This window comes from Pangasianodon hypophthalmus, chromosome 20, assembly GCF_027358585.1.
Source record: "Pangasianodon hypophthalmus isolate fPanHyp1 chromosome 20, fPanHyp1.pri, whole genome shotgun sequence".
NCBI lineage: Eukaryota > Metazoa > Chordata > Actinopteri > Siluriformes > Pangasiidae > Pangasianodon > Pangasianodon hypophthalmus.
This window is the reverse complement of record NC_069729.1, coordinates 6,670,628-6,691,191: the sequence shown is the minus strand read 5'-3', so window position 1 is coordinate 6,691,191 and position 20,564 is coordinate 6,670,628. Positions and strand designations below refer to the sequence as shown.

The 20,564-nt window shown below is 38.0% G+C and overlaps 1 protein-coding gene across 3 annotated transcripts in view; it reads right to left on the bottom strand.

Annotated features, from left to right (window-relative positions):
- Positions 1 to 20,564, bottom strand: part of cpne5b (copine Vb) — a 119,840-nt gene that overhangs the window by 27,240 nt on the left and 72,036 nt on the right. For all 3 annotated transcript variants that reach the window (XR_003403967.3, XM_026935734.3, XM_026935735.3), the window contains 6 exons: positions 15,833 to 15,936; positions 13,740 to 13,844; positions 9,503 to 9,544; positions 9,281 to 9,356; positions 7,777 to 7,830; positions 5,519 to 5,580 (listed from right to left, as the gene is read on the bottom strand). Coding sequence is in view for 2 of the 3 variants with exons in the window: in XM_026935734.3 (XP_026791535.1) it covers positions 5,519 to 5,580; positions 7,777 to 7,830; positions 9,281 to 9,356; positions 9,503 to 9,544; positions 13,740 to 13,844; positions 15,833 to 15,936 (443 nt within the window). In the remaining variant the exon portion in view is untranslated. The remainder of the gene's footprint in view (positions 1 to 5,518; positions 5,581 to 7,776; positions 7,831 to 9,280; positions 9,357 to 9,502; positions 9,545 to 13,739; positions 13,845 to 15,832; positions 15,937 to 20,564) is intronic.

Here is a 20,564-nt window from a genome sequence, read left to right as displayed (position 1 = left end):
TCAGCAGACATTGTATCTCTAGCCCGCTTTTTCATTCCTATTACACACACACACACAAATAAAGGATCAGTACTGCTTTGCTCTTGTGTGGGTCCCTGGAGGGCTAGTGATTAGGCCATGGCGCTCTCACCGCTGCAGCCCGGGTTTGATTCCCAGCCAGGGAACCAACCCCAGCCACTGGGGTTACACACGACAGTGTATTCCCAGTGCCGGTCCCAAGCCCGGATAAAATTGGGGAGGGTTGCGTCAGGAGGGGCATCCTGCGTAAAGACTGCGCCAAATCAAATATGCGAACCAATGATCCACTGTGGAGACCCCTAACGGAGCAGCTGAAGTAAGAACATTGCTTTGCTCTTGTGTGCCGCAGTACTCTTTACCTCGCTGATCCGACATATTCTGCTTATGACTGAGAACATCCACATGCATGTGTATATATATATATATATATATATATATATATATATATATATATATATATATACACACACACTGTTGCCCGTTTTATGAAGGGCACATTGTGTGAGATTTCGATCAGACCACTTAGCTGTATGCTTCATGTCTTCACCGCACCAGCTTCACCCTGCTGTTACTCCAGATTACACTGACGACATTCAGCACATCCACAAGCCCAGACTACAGGTTATATTTAAATGTCTTTAGAATGAATAGGCCTATCTTTTTTTTGAGATATTTCAAACTGAACAGGAATTGACAGAAACCTTCATTATTATAGGTTTTGGATCCTTGGATTCTTGAAGTGTCTTAATGGAACATTTTATTCTGTCACTAAAAGCATGTGGCAAGTCAAAGAAAATCTTTTTCAAGCACCATTTGGTCAATGTGCTTTGGAAAAGGAATGTGTATAATTTGGATGAATGTCCTTTAGAGCAGGGCTGTCAAACTCGTTTTAGGTAACACTTTGTCTAATATCATTTGGCCCATACCAAAAAAAAATCAGTTTAGTAGGCCAATAACCCATTGACAACTCCTCTTAAATGTGTTCATTTATCTGAATACACAAAACGATTGAATATGGATATAGCAGCCACAAAACACATAAACAGACTGCAATTCATTACCATTAAATAAACAAATTTTCCAAATTATTGTTTTACCACACGTTGTCATGAACTTTTCAAAATAACTAGAGTTACAACCTGGAACTGAAATGGACTTAATAGGGATTAAGTCCATTAATCCCTTTATATATAGGGATTAAATTATTTAAAGCACCCTGCTTTAAAGGAACTAATACTGTAACTACAGCTAGGGGATGATATGCATTTCTTACTTTTGACTCACATTAAGACACGTGATTCATAATATAATTATCCATTCACTTTCTTAGTGAATATTTATACATATACATATATTTACAGCATGGAATTTTTCTATGTATGTGCTATTTATATGATGTACCCGCTGAACTCTTTAAGTTTGTTACACATCAAGTATTTTATTGTTCACTGTGAACTTCCTCAAAATCCATTTTTTGGCCCTCTTTATGTTGCAGGAAAATTGCTAAATAGTGTAGGTGTGCTCCTGCCCATGTGTTGTAATTCCGATGATAAAGGTAAGGATGGTGTGGTAGGCAGTGCAGTATGAAAAATGAGCAGTGACAGTGTGATGTGAAGCATCAGACTTCTGCTTATACCATGGCAACATGCCAAAAGATGACAGAAAAATGATTTATCTTTGTTCATGAATGTCACCTGTGGTGCGTGTGTAGAATTAAGCTATAAAACCGAACATAACCAGTGCATGATTGACATCATAGCAATTTAAGCATTTCTTAAATACTTCAGAGCTTAAATTGCTGTAGCTGTTTACCAGGGATTATTTCTATAACAGTGCAGATCTTGAATGCACTGATTTTCCATCTGTAGGTGGAAAAACTCGCAGAGTGAGGCAGTAAGTATGCACTGTTACTATGCTGATGTACGTCTGCAGTTATACAGACTCTGCACACTAGTCAAACACTATCTCAATTAGAATTAAATACAAGTAAAATGCACTTCATATCCAATAGAGCAGGCAGCCTGTGATGACTGATATCACTGTTATTTCTTTCTATCAATAACTCATTCTCTATGATCAATAATACAATCATTTCTCACACACGCCGACAGAGCTTCCATGTTTTTGTTTATAATTGCAGGTTTCTGCTACCAGGAGAAATATTTGACCCTTAATTTAAGATATGCACGCCCACCTTGATGCTTGTCATAGCCTCTCCATGGCTGAAGCAAAAGAAAACAAATCACTCCTCATTTGATTTCGCATTTGACAAAGCACTCTGTGAGTAACATTAGTGCTTGATCTACATCACTAATCATGAATATATAGATGGTATATATACACTATATGGCCAAATGTTTGTGGACACCTGACCATCACACCCACATGTGCTTTTTGAACATCCCATTCCAGATTTAGTCCCCCCTTTGCTGTTACAATAACCTCCACTCTTCTCCAATAACCATCACTCTTCTCCTTCTTCTGTGCAGGCCACTCATGTTCTTCCACTCCAACTCTGGCAAACCATGTCTTCATGGACCTCACTTTGTCTACAGGGGCATTGTGATGTGAAGAGAAATTGTACAAGGACATTATAGACAGTTGTGTGCTTCCAACTTTGTGATAACAGTTTGGAGAACTACATGTGAGTGTGACGGTCAGGTCTCCACAAGCTTTTGGCCATATAGTATGTGTATGTATATACTGTATGTAGATCATGCAAGATCTCTGTTGCGATAAATTATGCTATATTATGACCTCTCAAAGTTCTAAGCCAATGTTCCAAAATTGGGAATCGTTGGCTTTACTGCAACTTACAAGATTCAAAAAGTTTAAAGAGTCTAAATTTTCTATTTGTATGTCACCAGCAAAGAAAAGTGAATGATAACTCTTTTGTCATATACAAAATGACAAAACAAGCAATGCAAGAGGCCAAACAACAAATTCAACCAATTTTTTTTAATAAATAGAGGCTCCCTAATTAGGCCAATATCTTTAGATTCGCAGGGAAAAATGCATTTCTCTCAAAGAATGGAGAAGCAGTAATCTAAAGATAACGCTGAGTTTTCCCACCTTACAGGCTTTTAAGGCAACAACTTGAATTTCATTTGCTTGAATTCTAAATGTTGCAGATTATATACAGTAGGCATTGTATTATACATATAAAATGTTTGACATACTTCCTATTTTTTTTGACATGCTTCCTATCTGTTTTTTTCTCATCTGTCTCTATGTTTTTGTGCTAAGAACTGCTTACTATCCACTAGGCATTCTTGAAAATCTACATTCCTTGTGCAGAACCATCAAAGGCAGACTTCTCAAGGATGCTGCCTAGTTGATTGAAGGTGACCCCGCTTTCACTCTTTCTAGAATATCAGATTGAACAAGCACTTAAAAGCACTGCAGCCATTTCCAAAAACATATCTGCCATGCATTATCCAGGCTGAGTGGTTCCCTCAAAAAATATTGGCAAAATAATCTCAGTTTGGGAGGAGGCGTCTGTTGCTCACTCACGCCGCTTTGGGCTGATTCTTTCAGAGACATGACAGTGGGCAACACCCCATCTAACCGGTGAAATGTCAGAGCATTTAAAAGCCCATCAGAGCCCATCAGACATTGCTTTTTATGTTCAGGAAAAAAATAGATGTGGTTGTCCTGTTTTGACAAGTGATAGGACAGAGGGATAAACAGCCAGATGTTTATTATGTCACAAATTAATTTCTGTCTCAAAAAATCACTTAAGTGGTTTTGAATTACATAGTGTCTAATTACAAAGTTTTAGTAATTAGTAATTTTAGTTTAATAGTCAGTTTTGTATTAGTTATTGGAGTTTAAATCACAGAACTGCCAGAGTGCCACACTTAAGCCTTTACGCAAAACCCTAAACTGCTCAGCTACATGTTCAGTGCCATATTCAGAGATGAGAAATTTTGCACATTGGTATTCAAAGCTCAGATGTAGCTGTGAACTTATATGATTTCAGACAACTGTGTGTCTGCAGACAGGACAGAGTTTGCCAAAAACATTTGGACTTAAGTGCATTTTTCTTTCACATTATCAGCTTGAGCTCCACTGCTGGACAGTTTGATGTAACCACAATATTTGACACTGGAATTTATATTTTGAATGCTGACATTTTGTCCAGTTTCGGTGATCCTGTGCCCATGATAGGTTCATATTCTTGTTCTTGGCTGATAGGAGTGGACCCTGATGTGGTCTTCCACTGCTGTAGTCCATCCACCTCAAGGTTTGATGTGTTGTGCTTTCTGAGATGCTTTTCTGCTCACCACGGTTGTAAAGAGTGATTATTTGAGTTACTATAGACTTCCTGTCAGCTCAGACCAGTCTGGTCATTATCCTCTGATCTCTCATCAACAAGGTATTTCAGCCTGCAGACCTTCTGCACACAGGATGTTTTTTGTTTTTTGCACCATTCTGTGTAAACTCTAGAGACTGCTGCATGTGAAAATCCCAGCAGATCAGCAGTTTCTGAAATACTCAATCCACCCCATCTGGCACCAACAACCAACAAGTCACGGAGATCACACTTTTTCCCCATTCTGATGTTTGATGTGAACATTAACTGAAGCTCTTAACCTGTATCTACATGATTTTATGCATTGTGCTGCTGCCACATGATTGCATAACTGCATAAATGAGTATTATTTATGATCATTCTTTGCTATTTTACATTGCAGTAGGTTGTGCACAGAATTAACTGTTGGTGCATGATATATAAAAATAAATAAATAAAATAATAGGATGTGCTAGATCAATTGCCATTTCATAAGATGCTGAATATTGAATTTTCGAGCCATATTATTGGATTATGAGCCACATTATTGGATTACATCAAATTTGCAGTCGTTAATTTGATAATTACATCTAGGACTATTCATGCATTAATATATTGCCAATAGACTACATTCCTATTAGTTGTTGATTTCAGTGTATACTATGTTCTCATTTATTTATCATTTATCATATTAGTCTTTTTTATTTTTAATTTTTAAAATATTTCTTGCATTTGTGTTACATCATATTACATTTGACAGCAAAGAAACAATACTATTTCCTCAAACATTTAGTCCACATTTTCTATCCCTGATTGCTTTCGGATTTAAAGGCAAGTACCTGTATTTAAAAGCAGTGGTCTAGGCTCCGCCTTGAACCTCTTGAACCACCTCTACACCTCTACCCTAATTCTGGCAGCCTTGGAGGCATGAACTAGAACCAGGTAATTTACATGAATGGAGCTCCCAGAAAATCAACTTAAGCATAACTTTCCCCACATACATACTGAAATAACCTCTGAACTTAAGTCTCTAACTCTGCCTAACTTTCAAATCATTTTTGAATAAAAAAATGTACATAGTATACTGTAAATGATATATACAGTATATACCATTGCTACATATTGAGGCACAGGGCGGCAACATAACAGAATGATTCTGAGATTCAACAAACACCCCACAGCTGCAGGCTTCTTATCTCTACTCACCCTCCTTTGATGTAATCGAGGAAAGTAAATTCAGACTCCACAGAAAAAGACAGCAGTGTCACCTGTGTGAGCAAATTGAAACATAAAACAGTTGTGTTCAGTAAAATGACAGGACCGGGCAGGAAAGCAAATATAACAAATATGACAACCTCTGTTGTGTGCAGTTAAGCGATTACCTATTGTGGGTAATAGAAATCGTGTGCATTGCCTGTTTGTTTGCTGACAGAATACATAATAGGGACATACATAACAGGGATATATTGTCTCACTCAGGAGAAATTGAAGTGAATAATGAAAATTCTGATCTGGAAAAGCCAAAAGGGAACAGTGTGCATTGGAATCAGTGTTGTGCTTTTGTATTGTGTTTTATCAAACTCAGAATTTGTTTAGACTTCTCCAACCAAAACTACTGAAATTTAATAATTTATACTCTCCTTAATCAACCAGGCTTAATTAAACTACACTCATTTGCTCTCAACAGCCTCAATTCTTCATGGCATGGATTTCACAAGATGTTGGAAACATTCCTTTGAGATTCTGGTCCATGTTGACATGATTGCAACATGCAATTCCTGCAGATTTTTAGGTGCACTTTCATGCTGCGAATCTCCCATTCCACCACATCGTAAAGATGTTCTATTGGATTCAGATCCAGTAACTGGGAAGGCCACTGAAGAACATTGAACTCATTGTCATGTTTATGAAACCAATTTGAGACGACCTTTGCTTTGTGACATGGTGCGTTATCATGCTGGAAGTAGTCGTTAGAAGATGGGTAAACTGTGGCCACGAAGGGATGCACATGGTCAGCAACAATGTCAAATAGGCTGTGGCATGCAAGCGATGATTGATTGGTATTAACGGGCCCAAAGTATGCCAAGACAACATTCCCCACACCATTACACCACTTCCACCAGCTTGGACTGTTGACACAAGGCAGGTTGGGTCCATGGATTCAAGCAATGGAAGAAGGTGGCCTGGTCTGATGAATCACGTTTTCTTTTAAAATTATTTGGATGACCTGGTGTATGTGCATCACTTACCCAGGGAAGAGGCAAGCCAGCAGAGGCAGTGTGATACTCTGGGCAATGTTCTGCTGGGAAACCTTGGATCCTGGCATTCACGTGGATGTTACTTTGATATGTACCTACCTAAACATTGTTGCAGACCAAGTACACCCCTTCATGGCCGCTGTATTCTCTAATGGCAGTGACCTCTTTCACACTGCAAAAACTGACCTCTTTCACACTGCAAAAACAGGAATGGTTTGAGGAACATGACAAAGAGTTCAAGGTGTTGACCTGGCCTCCAAATTCCCCAACTGAGTTAGATGTGCTGGACAAACAAGTTCGATCCATGGAGGCCCCATCTTGCAACTTAAAGGATCTACTGCTAGCATTGAATGTAGCTAAAAATGGTTAAAATGTACAACATATCACAAACAAATAAATAAAAAATGTAAAGGTTGACAAATTACTATGTTATAAGGGGAATAAAACACTTTGCGACTTTGTGTTATATGTATTATAACTTTGTGGTGGTAACATCATCACACCACTTCGGGATACATCCCAAAAATCCACATACCAAGAATCCATTGTGCCTGAGAACGTTAAGCTCTGTTGTTTCCTTTTTAGTGCCTTTTTTATTCCTTTTCTGTAATGCGATAGTGGATTATGTTCTCATATCAAAAATTGCCTGCAATATTACTTTTGTGCGTCCATGAACAAGACAGTGAGTGATGAGAGCGAGCAAAGCAGCTGAAGTTAGTCAAAGTTGCCAGGATGAGTTCGTGATGCAGAAGACAGGAAATGAGGCGTCTGTGGTGCAGTCATCAGTCTGGGTAACGGGTTGATGTCACATGAACTCTAAGATACAAGTTCCTGCTTTTGTGTCCACTGTCAGAATCACTCACGGATTCCATACCCCCCTCCTCCTCATTTCAGAGGTTATTCATCGCCTCTAACCTTCACCATCTGTTTAATATGGTGAACAGACTTAAATACTATATTTTCTAAGGAAGTGTCAAAGGGTAACATTGTCTCCACGCAGCTGCAAAAATCACCCAATTGTTATTTATTTTTACTCACTTAATTAGCGGGGGTGTGAAAGGAGATAGCAATTCATCTGAAAAGCTTGTGTTTTTGCAGGCAGAGGATGTGTCTTTTGTTTTATTTTAATATAAATGAACGAAAGAAACCATCACACCGTGAGTGTCTGTGTGTGTGTGTGTATGTGTATGTGTGTATTGAACTCACTGTGCCAGAATTGATGTATTTCTTCTTTTTCATCTTCTTCTTTGGATTCACCACCTACAAACCAGGATGGAGAAACCATTCAGGAGCCAAGTCTAAATACGCTCACACACACATCAGATTGGGTGGAAGATGCCCAAGTGGCACATAATAGATATTTTTTTTATACAGTGTAATATTTTTCAGAAAATATTATCATGAAATTACAGAAGCCCTGAACAGCAAGTTCTGAAAAACACATTGCTATGTCGTTACTGATTTCCGTTATCTGGCAATATCTGGCTTAGGGTCTGGGAAACAGCATACGGAAATATAATATTCAATTCATTAATAGTCAAAAGTCGAAATAACGACATAATATCTCGAAATAACTCATAATAATGACATAATATCTTGAAATAACAAATTATTACGTCAAAATAAAGACAGAACTTGCATACACAACCTGCAGTTCAGGACTTCCATATGAAATCGCTTCTTTTGTAGAAAATGTAGTTAGGTTGTAAAACCGGACGTTAGCCAACAGTTCAGGTGATTATGGTGTCACATGGAATTATTCAGTCCCAAGCTAGCAGAATTACAGTGAGGCAATGAATAATCTGTGTGCAATTTTCTTCCTCTATCTCTCCCCACTTTAACCACTTTGTTTTCCTATCTCAGCACCCTATCTCTATTTCACATGCAGGATCACATAATGAAAAGAGCTCAGGGAAGCAGTGCACACAAAGTTTGACTCCATATGTACTGTGATTCTGGGAGAGATAGTTAGGGCAATAGTGGCCAGGTCATCCATATTATTGACAATTTAGCAAGATGGATGTGGCAGAGGCTGGTGTCTGCAGATGCACAAAGAGTGATAGAGGTAAAATGCTGATATCCACACAAAGTGAAAAGCAAAGTGAGACCGGCCACCTGCTAGCTTTTTACATCCAGGATCCAAGGAGAAAATATCATTAATGTGTTCATTATTGTTCATATAATTCATTATTCATTTCAAAGTTTTATATCTTATAGCTTATCCCAGATTACCACCACTATAAATGCTATACAAATTGGTTGCATTGCACTCAACAATCCTTAAGGCAATGGATAATCTGACATAAATGCAGACAGCAAAATCCTCACCAACGATTTAAATCCCATAATAATAGATTAATTCTCAATCCAGGAGATTTCACCTGCAGGAATGCTAATGAACCCTGTTTCCTGGTGTGTGGGAAGATGTATAAGAATATTCACGTATGGAAATATTAAGCTGTTCCTGATATGAATGTGATCGTTTTTAAATATTGTCTTTTTCATCTCAGGGTTTCATCCTTACTTAATCACAGGAATTTTTTTGCTTGCCATTGTTGACTCTGCCTTGCTCATTAGGGATCTAAATTTATATCTAGATCTCATAAATGTGCTTTGCAAATTTCTGTTGTCAAATTTGCTATACAAATAAAATATACTTGAATTCATTATTATTGATGGGATGGTTTAAGGCATTTGTAAAGGAACTTACCTCATACACGTTGAACTGGCTCTGACCTCGGGCTAGCTCTCGGTAACTGGTGGTGAATTCGCCAATAAAATCGTGACTGACAGTTAAAAAAAAAGAATACAGGGTTCAGAATCCAATATCCATAAAATAGTAGATGATCCATCGTCATGCAAGACATTGAGCCATTTCTATTGCGCTTGACAAATTATTATGGTTATAGGAACAAATGAATTGGTGACTAACCTTCCATCTCGATCCCAGTCATACACCTCGACCTTAATCGTTCTGAAAGATAGAACAGTTGTGAAAATTAAAGAGCTACACAGTAAATTATTGTGTGTTATTGAAAAACATATGCATATGACGCAATTTAATTTGTAGTCCATGTAAAAGTGTCAGGTGGTGGAGATGGCGACAGTTGCAGGTTAAGTTTCTTTATTCTTCCAAAAGCAAACAAATCCAAAACCATAAGCAGAGTCAAAGTCAACAAAGAGGCAGAAAGCACGCGATGTACAAACAACGATACTTGGGCGAGAGACAAAGACAGAAACCAGAAACGTAGTCATAACCATAAACGCAATAAACACATAGCACTGAATCAAAAAAAAGGCTTAGTATAGCCAGGTATGTGACACTGAGCATATTCTACACAATCAAGGTGAGTCCTTATATACTGTGTGGCTATAGTTGCACACAGTTGTGCGTGATCAGTAAGATGGTGAACGTGAACATGACAGTTTCTGTGGTGGTGGTTGGGTGTAGTCCACGGCAGCCATATTTGTAGGCCGTTCTGTGGTCTGGGAGTTGTTCTGTGTTACGAGATGTTGAAAGCAATGCCATTTCCAGTGTTGAGGTGACAAAAAGTGTGTGCTATAAGAACACCATCAGGCTGTTGCAGGTCTGCCACTGGCTTAAGTATCAGGGAAGATTCTGTATCCTCCTGCCAAATTTTGTGTTTTTATGTCTTTTATCTTTTCCCACCATAGCATTTTATGACAGACTCAGAATAATATTTAGGTGCTTGGACCCCTAAAATATTCACTGACAGGTAGATTTTGATGTAAATGAGGCTATTCAGCTACAACACATTTCGACCTTGGCTGGTCATTGTGCTTACTCACTCGTTTTACTTTAACAATCAAAAAACTTGTTAGGGAATGTCATCGTCAGCAGCAACTTTAATTGGCTTGTTGCATTGCAGGGCCTCAGTTAAGTCATCAGTTACATTCACACCAATAGACACGGGTGTAGGAAGTGGGGGACTTACATCACTCAGCAGGTGTTTCTGCTCTGCATCTCACACTGACAAGACTGTGGGGAAAATGTGGCCACCTGCACATATTAATGAGGGTGAAACACACATTCCCCTAAATAAGCTCATTAGTGTAAGCAAGACTCATACACTGTTTAAGAAAGCATCTTACGCAATGAGTAACTAAGCTCATTTACATTATGTTTCATTTCAGGCCTTTTTGGTCACAGTTGATACAGAACGCACTCGCAAGTCATTAAGATTGTTTACCAAAAACATTGCTTATTGTTGCATTCCTTTTTTTTAAGGTTGCCATGATTGCTAAAAAAAAATGAGCTGAAAAAATCCTTGTAAAGTTTTGGATGAGCTCTTCAGAAGTGTGAAAGAGCATTCTTAGTGAAATCGACTTGGCATGCTTTGCTAGTGCCTTCAAAATGTTGTTGCTGAGTTAGCCTAATGAGAGTTGTTACATTTCTTGCGACCTCTGAACCTTAAACCATCACTGGCTGAATCAAAATCAAACAAAATTGTTTCCCACCTACAAATGCTCTTGGAGGATTCATGAAGTGTGTGTGTTTTTTTTTTTTTACTCTTCTACTTTCCAACTTTCCACACTACTTTTATGCCAGGAACTGTCAAAACTTTATACCCAACCCTAACTGCGGCACATCATAAAATTGCAAATAGAGCAAGAAACAAGAAACATCACACAAGAACTGTGGAGAAGAAAGAAGCCAAAAATACACTCCCCCCACATCCAGATGCGTAGGTGGCCACGTCCTCCGCAATTTGTTATCTTCAAAGGTATTGAGTCAGCACCTTTTCAAAGCCTCAGTCACCTGAATGCCTTTTTTTCTGACACCAACAAGGAACTGTTGTCAAGACAATCCCCAAGGCAGCTGTCAATCAACAATCCCAGCAGATGAACAGAAATAGACAATGTTTTCAACCCATCTATCTCACAAGGAAGGGAGGGAGGGAACACTGAATGAATAAAGGGAGGGCAGGAGTGGGATAAAGGCATTGGAGGGGTACTGGCACATTAACTATCAAGACCATTGTTCTGACCTTAAACCAAAATGGACAACTGCAGGCATTACCACTGAGATAATATTTGCAGATTGAAAAGGTTTCAACCACACACTTGTTCATTTCCATCTCTGAGACTCTGTGTGTAATATATTCAAAATATGTTAATTGACATTGTCATACAATAACTTCATTTTTGTTTAATGGATGATAAAAATAAAGCCAATTACTTCTGCTGTTCATCTGAAGTCTGAAGGGAAAAAAATAATATTTTAATGCCAATGTTTCCACTTAATCAAGACGTAAATAAAAAAACATGGAGAAGCAGATGATGGTTGATGGATGATGCTTTTAATCCTATTAGACTAGAAATAGCAGGTGCTGTAGCTCCTCGACAGGTCTGATGATAGCCATGGGACTGTAATTTTTTTAATGTTAGTATGTTAGTAAAAGGGGTCCCACTTACTCCCCCGTGGTGCTATTTTTTTTTTCTTGGATCAGTGTGCGCTCTTTTCCTGTTTTTGATGGCTTAGCTAGCTCTATTTCTAGAAAAAGTAAAATGCATGCTGTCCTTGCCAACACTGCACTTACTACTGACAACAGAGACCTGAGTGTCATGAGTGGATGATGGAGCACTGCTTGGTGTAGTGTGATAAAGAAAAGATATGTGGATGGATTTTGCTAAACATATCTCATCAGATTTTGGGTCATCACGGCGAGATCTGAATCTGACTGGTATATCTGTGATCTTATCCCTGCTATGGATTTTCACCAGAGGAATATTCTGTGAATGTTTTACCAATTTTGTTGCATACCTACATTTTCATTACCCTCAAAATGGTGTTTAATTGGTCCTTTGGAATTTTTTTTGCATAAGAATAAATAAGGGTGAAGTTTCTTAAAAATAATCAGTTTTCCAAAAGCAGTATAACACACACAGATACACACCTTCCGGAAGTCCTGGCACACTGCTGCAGTGCCAATTTACCGAAACACTAAGCTTCAACATCTGTCCTGATTATTGCCACAAGCTTGTTGGTTTGCACTTCTCCATCTCACAGCCTCTCTCCTAAAACATTCTCTGTGCTAAACTATTTTTTCAACATGAGTGTGATGGGCTTTTACCCAAATCATAAAAAGTTACCTAGTTTAACTTCTCAAAACTGTTCCTGGAGCCACTTGGCCAAATTAGTCTTGAACTACCTATGGAAGAAGTGTCAGATTTCTTTAGCAGTAGTTACCAATCCGAGGTGTGGTGAGAGCTAAAATAGAAAACAATTCTGAAGTCCCTTGGGTCCCTTGGTAAGTGTTTTGCCAGATTGGTGTGATAGTTTCAAGCCCAGTATTTCTTGCTCAAGCATACCAAAAGCTGAGTGTGAGATACAAGAAACAGGAGGTGAGAACAATACAACAGAGCAGCTTTAACAAAAAAAAAATAATAATAACAAACTGTTCACACTTCTGCACTAAGGCTGATCAGGCAGCAGAGAATGTGTTTCCCAACATGTCAGTGACAACAGTATACAACTCACAGCTTTAACACTACAAAATTATAATAATATGCACGCAACAGCACTAAGACTTTATTTGAACTAGGTACCAAGAGTTACACCTGCCCAGTACTCTTGGCCAACAAATCGTGATGATGCAGAGAAGCAGCAGTAATGCGAGGCATGACAAGAACTACCCACTGGAAATATTTGTGACAACTTCGAATCCACCAAGTTGTTGCTTGGAGATTAGAAAGACATACACCACCCCAGAGTGACTTGACTTCAGACTGAATTCACTGACTCATAGTAATGCTACAATAAGCTTCAGAAAGATGTCACAAACTGTAGCTCCTCTTGGCAGGAGCAAATAAATTTGTCAATAAATGTATTGATGGATGATTAGGTTTTACTTGCATTTCTAATTCAATTCAATATAGGTTGTGTATACAACAAATGTCAAACCAGTCCAAAATCTGTGAACCTGCCCAAGCATATCTTTTTTTCTTGCAAAATCCAACCAAAAGAAGTCCAGTTGCATGGAAAAGCGCCCATCTGGCAGCAATGCCTCTGATGCCACAGCTGTTGATGAACAGCTCTCCAGAGATTAAAGGCCATACACATGAAAGCTGTAGAGATTATTCAAGGCTAGCTGGGGCTTCACCTCGAGGAAGCACCTCCATGTGGTACAGTGGTATAGGAATCTTACCGGTCATAATCCCCATTGCAGAGCGCTCTCACTGGGATGGTAAAAGACTGCCAAACTGGATTGAGGGTGTTCTTCACCACCTCTGTCTTATGGCAGATGGTGAACCTTGACAGAGAGAAGGAAGGTAACAAGTCAGTGGAGGCGTTTTATTACTCAGAAATAAACTACAACACATAGCAGGGCATCAGCTGACTGCTGAATTTACATTCAGAAGTCCACACCTAACAAGCCATATGGGAATGTGTTCAACAAATGAGTGTCTAATGATTAGTGAAGATGTTAAAGAATGTAGCTGAATGTTTCTTCTTGTTAAATTAGTGCCAACTGACATCATGGGTAGTAGTCTACCTTCTGGTCTGCTGATCATAACTGAATACTATACCTGAAAATATGTGTGGCTGAGATAGTGTAATAGCTAGAATGACCTCATTTCTGTAATGCTAATTAGCTCTCATCTGCTTCTCTTATTAGCAGCATTAACATTTCCTTTTCCATGAATGACTCCTTCAAAGTTGCAAATTAAAAATAATTAAATAGCAGAGTCTCATTGTGATGTGTGCTGAAGAATTTCACTGTCTGGTATTAGCTTCTTAATTTGACCAGTGCTAAATTAACTAAATAAAACTCAATCAAATGTAAACTATTAAAACCCAGCATCTATTTAGTTAGACTGTGGCCCTGATTTACTAAAGGTTTGCATTACTAAAATCACATGCAAACTTGACAACACCCACAAAAAAATGTTGCAACTGATTTACTATCAGCATCAGTGTGTTTTATATGAGCAAATGAATATGTATTTCGGGCCCTTTCTACTTTATGGACATAGCTAAGAGGTGCCCATCTCACTGTGATAGGCTACTCTGAATAATAATGGGAACACTCACTACAATGTCATTATCCATTGGTGAGGACTGTCGATGAGTGTAATGTTATGCAAGAAAAAAGATAGCTTAGCTAGCACAAGTGAACAATGCCCTGACCCCACTGACCACAACAAACAAACAAGTAAAGAAACACTGGCCAAAGTTTTTCTTAGTTTAAGGATATTAATTATATGGAGGTATAACATTGGATGTATTCAGTTCGATATTAGTTACCATTAGCTAATATACTGCATTCGTAATGCTAGTGTACTTCATAAGATATAGCCCAAGGGAATTTTAGCTGTGACATTTATGCATTTTATGTCCAATGGAGATCCTAATCAGGCCATACACAGATAGGTGGGGCCACTTTATGTCATTTTCTATGGCTGGATAAGTATTTAGTCCCAATGTAGACTGCCACCCCGATAACGTCATTGGCTCTAACCTGGCCACCCCGTTGAAAAATATCTGGCGATGCCCCTGTTGCAAAATATATGGCAATGTCTATCCTGCAATGCAACCTGAAAGTCACCAACAGCATTTAGAAAAGAGTCTTTGAAAATAAAGTCCATACTTAGTAGTCTTTGAAAAGATTTACTTAGTCTTTGAAAAGATTTTCATTAACATTTTCCTTATTAACATAATGCACTCTTTTTTCAACACTCTTTTATTCATTTATTCATATCTTATTTCAAACAGTTTTTAAAAGAGCACAATTTATCCCACTGCACACACAAATTAGCATGTTATTGTGTTATTATGGATCTTAGTAAGTCAGGGACTGAGTGTTTTTTCCTCCTAATTTTCAGACTGCATTCTGTATATGACAAAACTCTACTATAGTTTTGTAAATGATGGACTGCAGAAATGTGAGGTAAGAGTAGACCATGATGGAGCCATGAAGTGCACTCAACTGGGTAATGTACAGACTGGACAACATGTTTTTCTTCTTTCTGAAAAGCGACATCCATTACATGAGATGCTACGTTATATTTTGTGCTCCTCAGAATAAAAGCATGTTGGGGCAGTAGGTTCAGAAGTGCCGCTGTGTGTTTTGGAGGTTTAGCATGGGGTTTTACATGTCTGGATAATGGGGGAAAACATGAATAAATAAAGCATTAAATAAGGCATCACAAATACCTGGGCCTGGAGCATTTAGACATCATTTAAAATACTTTTTTTCTGTGCTGTTTTTAACACTTTCAAGTACAAGAGTAAACTTACGTTCCATCTTCATTACTTCTGTAGAACACCATAAAGGGATCCGACTTCCCAAAGAAGTCCTTCTTGTCCAGCTTATTGGCACAAAACTGCATGGTTGCACTATCCTGCCAAAAAAAAATAACAAAGTACATCTGAGCTGATGTTCATATGCATATTCTTTGTATATTAGAAAACTGCACTATGTTCTTTGCATTTTAATGACTGCAACGCAGCAGAAAAATCTAAAGGCCTATTGAAAAAGCTACAGCCCTTTTGTGTAATCCCACCAGGAGAAAGCGAGCCTCATTACAGTGAACCTGGTGTTTTCTCTGACATTTCACACAGTGAAAGAGTATAATGAAGCCTGCAAACAGACTTCACACTAAAGCCTAGTGTCTATATGTTGTACTGATTAGGATATAAGTTATATTAGAGAGGTTCTGTACATTATTATGAGTATGGACACCATTCTGCATCATTTATTTCACCTAAAGAGAACAAACTACAACTTGCAAAAGTTTGCATACCACTAAACCAAAATGAAGAAGACAGAAGTGTAATTTATGTCAAGATAATTTGCATGTTCAGCACTTTTAACAATAGACATTGTCACAAAGCATCTTTGCAGGAGATTTAGGTGCCTAATGAGCAAGCCAGAAGCAACAACTGCAAGGAAAAACCCCCTGAGATGGCATGAGGAAAAAACCTTGAGAGGAACCAGACTCAAAAGGGAACTCATAATAGACTTAATACACATAGACATAATACTGCTAATCATGCCAGACAGCATAATATATTTCTGAATGTAATCTGCACTTGTATGGTTTGAAAATATGGTGGCTGTTTCTTTGTCTTGGAAGACTGCTCCTGCCAACCGTTTCATGCATGAGGCAGTTTATAGGAAACACACCTCACTAACTCACTGCGCCTTCTCTCTTCCCTCAATACAGTATGCTCAAGGACATAAGGCTGAAAACATTTCTCTGATGACTGCCATAGCCAGTCAACAGATGAGTGGCAAACACAGCAAAAGCTATCACACTATTTCCTGTTTAAAGTATAAGGGCCACATTGATTACTGGTAAAATTGCTTGTGGGAGTGTGAAAAATCAAATTGTCCACCAATGACTTCTGTTTTTGCTTCTTGCTTGCCTGTTTTTCTTCCTGGAAAGACAGAATCAAATACATTTGAACTGCCTTACATATCCTGGCCTTACATACTCAGCTTTCCAGAACAATCTTCCTCTCACTGTGTTCTGCTAAAGGTTACCAATTTTATACTGTCTTTCTTCTCAGTGTCTGGGTTTCAAGGACATAATTTATTTGAAATAATATTTTATTTTTATAAAGAATATGCCCCTGATAGTCAGTTTTTACATTTCCAGGCATAGACAACAAGAGTATGAGAAATCATCAAGATATTTACCAGGAATATTACAATAAAATAAAAGTTACAGAAGTTTTGGTAGCACTTTGAATAAACGGTACCTACATTAGGCCTTAATAAAACATTTTTAAAAATTAAAGCAATGATGGATGATTAATGTTAGGCTAATGTTAGTTTTTTATGTAGTGGTCTTTAAAGGAAAGAGAGAAAAGAAAAGGACCAACTATTATCATTATTGTTACACAGTTCTAGACCTATGTATCTTTAATACTTCATGCTTATCTCAAAAGTTATATGTTATTAGAAGGATACTTATATTGGGCCATCAGATGATGTTCATAAACATTGCTTCTGTAAATTTTAAAAATGTCTCAAAATTATTTCTGCTGCACACGTGGTAGATGAGTTGCTCTCAGTGAGGTTTGCCATCTGTGTCAACCTGTAGAGATTCGATGCAAGGTGTAGAGAGCCACTTGACGGTGTTGTCTGAGTGAACCTACATGTGGTGACATCTCAGTACCCATAAGACGAACTCTCCCAAGCAGACCCCTTTTGTTAGAAAAACCTTGAATCACCAGCAAGCTAGCGCCTGGATCCTTCTCACTGAGACAAAGACATGTTTCTTTTTGCGACATTCTGTAGACTGATAAACCACTTTTGAAAAGAGCTCCAGCAAACCTAGGCTAATTATAACAGCATCTGCCATCATCAGTCCTAACATCCCCAACAGAAGCCTGGCTCAATCTGATTGGCAAGCATAATAATGTCTGTCACACATAAACAGGTGACTTAAGTGAATTAATGGTGTGGCCTGTTTCAGTGATAGGTAGTTCTTTTCTGAGTTCACCATCAGACCGAATGCTGTTATGTGTGCAAGGAGTCTAGAAATGTCCCAAATTGTACTGGCCATCTGGGGAGACGAGGACACTTGCATACATCTAAAAAACATCTGTGGTACCAGAGAGAGACCAAAGAGTAGAACTTTAAGTGGAACACCTGTCTTTGGAAAGCAAACTTAAAAAATCATTTGTGTTCTGGGGCAATGGGGAAATGAAACTAAGCACTGCACAGGTCTACCGACATGAACCAGTCCTGAGGTTGCATGGCTTGGACTACATCTGACAAGCTTAGTATATGAAAAGTAAAAGTCAAATCTAGAATTGGACTGCCATCCTTCTTCTGAACAAGAGCTTGTTGTTTTGAGCAATGCAATTAAGTGATAATCATAGAGATGTCACAAAGATTTACAAATATTTTTTATAAAAAAAATAAGGATTTTAAAAAATAGTCACAAATAGTCTTGAACAGACTGCCAATAATTATTCTCTCTTTTCTTGCATACAAAGTGAAAGTCACATTACATAATATCTCTAATGTTACCTCACAATTTTTGACATAAGGCTTCAATAAATACTCCAGCATTGCTTTAAAAAAAGATTTTTTTTTATTCAGAGTATTTTATTATTTATTAACATATAAAGGTCAGATGTAGTTGTAAACAAGTGTTACCAAATTACTAAAATAGAGTAGCAACCCAAATTAATGATAATTAACTATTTTCTCTTTCATGTAGAAACAAAGTCAGACTATATACAACCTCTAATGTCACCTTATGAGTTTTTCTAAACTTTGCACAAGTTCTCCTGCTTTGCTTTATAAAAGATTTATGCAGAAGTAAAGTCTGCCACAGACTTGACACAAAAAACAAGTTGGCAAGATTTGTGCATTCAGTAAGTCTAGAAAACAACAATTCATTTATTCTTCCTCTGAATAAACCAATTCAGTATCAGCTCTATGTTTCTCCCTCAAAGCCATTAAGAAAACATGTCTTCTCAAAGCATTTTGTGAGTGATACAACAAATTGTACAATAGCTTTTAAGAGGAGAGCATGTTGTGCACACTGCAACCTCTTAGTGCAGTGGAGATTAGTGGGACAGGAACTGGCAAATCTAATCAAACATCCTTAGAATACCAGGTCTGTTATCTGGGCTACAGTTAGTCGACATGGTGTTGCTGTTGCCTGGGCAGCCTGCAGACTGCAAATGACATGCTCGTAGGTTTTAATGGTGCAGACTGTGTCTATTTTTATCATCAAATACAGACACGTTTTGTTGGCCAGGGTTCCTCGATGACAAGGTTTTAAAATTAATGAAGCATGAAATAGAGATTATTATGGAGGGATGTAATGCAAGGCCACTGTCTCTATCTGTTCCTGTATCTGTTTATTGTTCCAAATGTTCATATCAGTATCTGTATTTGCATTTGAATCTGAAGTGGGCATGGTTTCTTTTTAAATTAAATGTGAAACCTACCACTATGCCCCTGGAAACATTGGGGAAAAGAGATCAAGAGATTGAAATGCCTACTTAAACCACTTTGACCATGATCAGGTAGTTAGTATGCATGCAAGATTTGCACCCTCACATCCACTACCCCCTCCCCCCCGTCCACATTACCAGTTCCATAGATGGAGAAAAAAGCCACTCTATAGGGGAAGATATAGTCAATAATAGAAGTATATAGGGATCAACACATGGCCAAACACCACCCCACAACTTAATGAGATTTTTTCCAGCCTTTTATAACTCACAGGTCAAATGACCAATCACAAAAGCTTCCACAGCCAACAACAAGACAGACCCGACCCAACCAATGTAAAAAATGCAATTACAGCTGTAACACTGTAGTACACACTGGTACTCAGAGAAAATAGGCCTACCTAATCTATACTGCAGCTTCACAAAGGGTTCACACTGATTACAGAAGGAGCTGCTCATTCAGATCTTCACAAATAGGAGCCTGTATATCTGTTACAAGTATTACATATACGGCTAATCACAGTTACCAGATTTAATCACAGTTAATCAGTAGATTCCACAAACTTATATATATGTATGTATGTGTGTGTGTATGTATGTATAAAGTTGGTAAACGCAATGGTTATTTGCAATTAGTTTCTTGATATAATCAAATGCTGCACATTTTATGATTAATCATTTAATCTATGAACTATTAAATAGTAACTAGTGATAGCATGATACTACTTTTTCATTTTTCTTTTTAAATCCAACATTTTCCAGCTTTAACATGGACCATGTTTAATTACTCTTAAAATTACTCTGTAACCCTACAGGATGAAATACATAACTATAGGCATGATTTACAAAAAAGCCTGTTGTTGTGGTAACTTAGGTGGTTACTGTTATCATTGCGTGGCCAACTTAATTTTGCTTTACATTACATAATGCATTTCTGTCTAGATTTGTTGTAGAACAAGATCGGTTTCATGCTTTTTTCCCCCTCTGATATCCAAGCTAGAATTTTCTGCTGATATCAGCCCAAAAGTGACACTGCATATGCCATCTT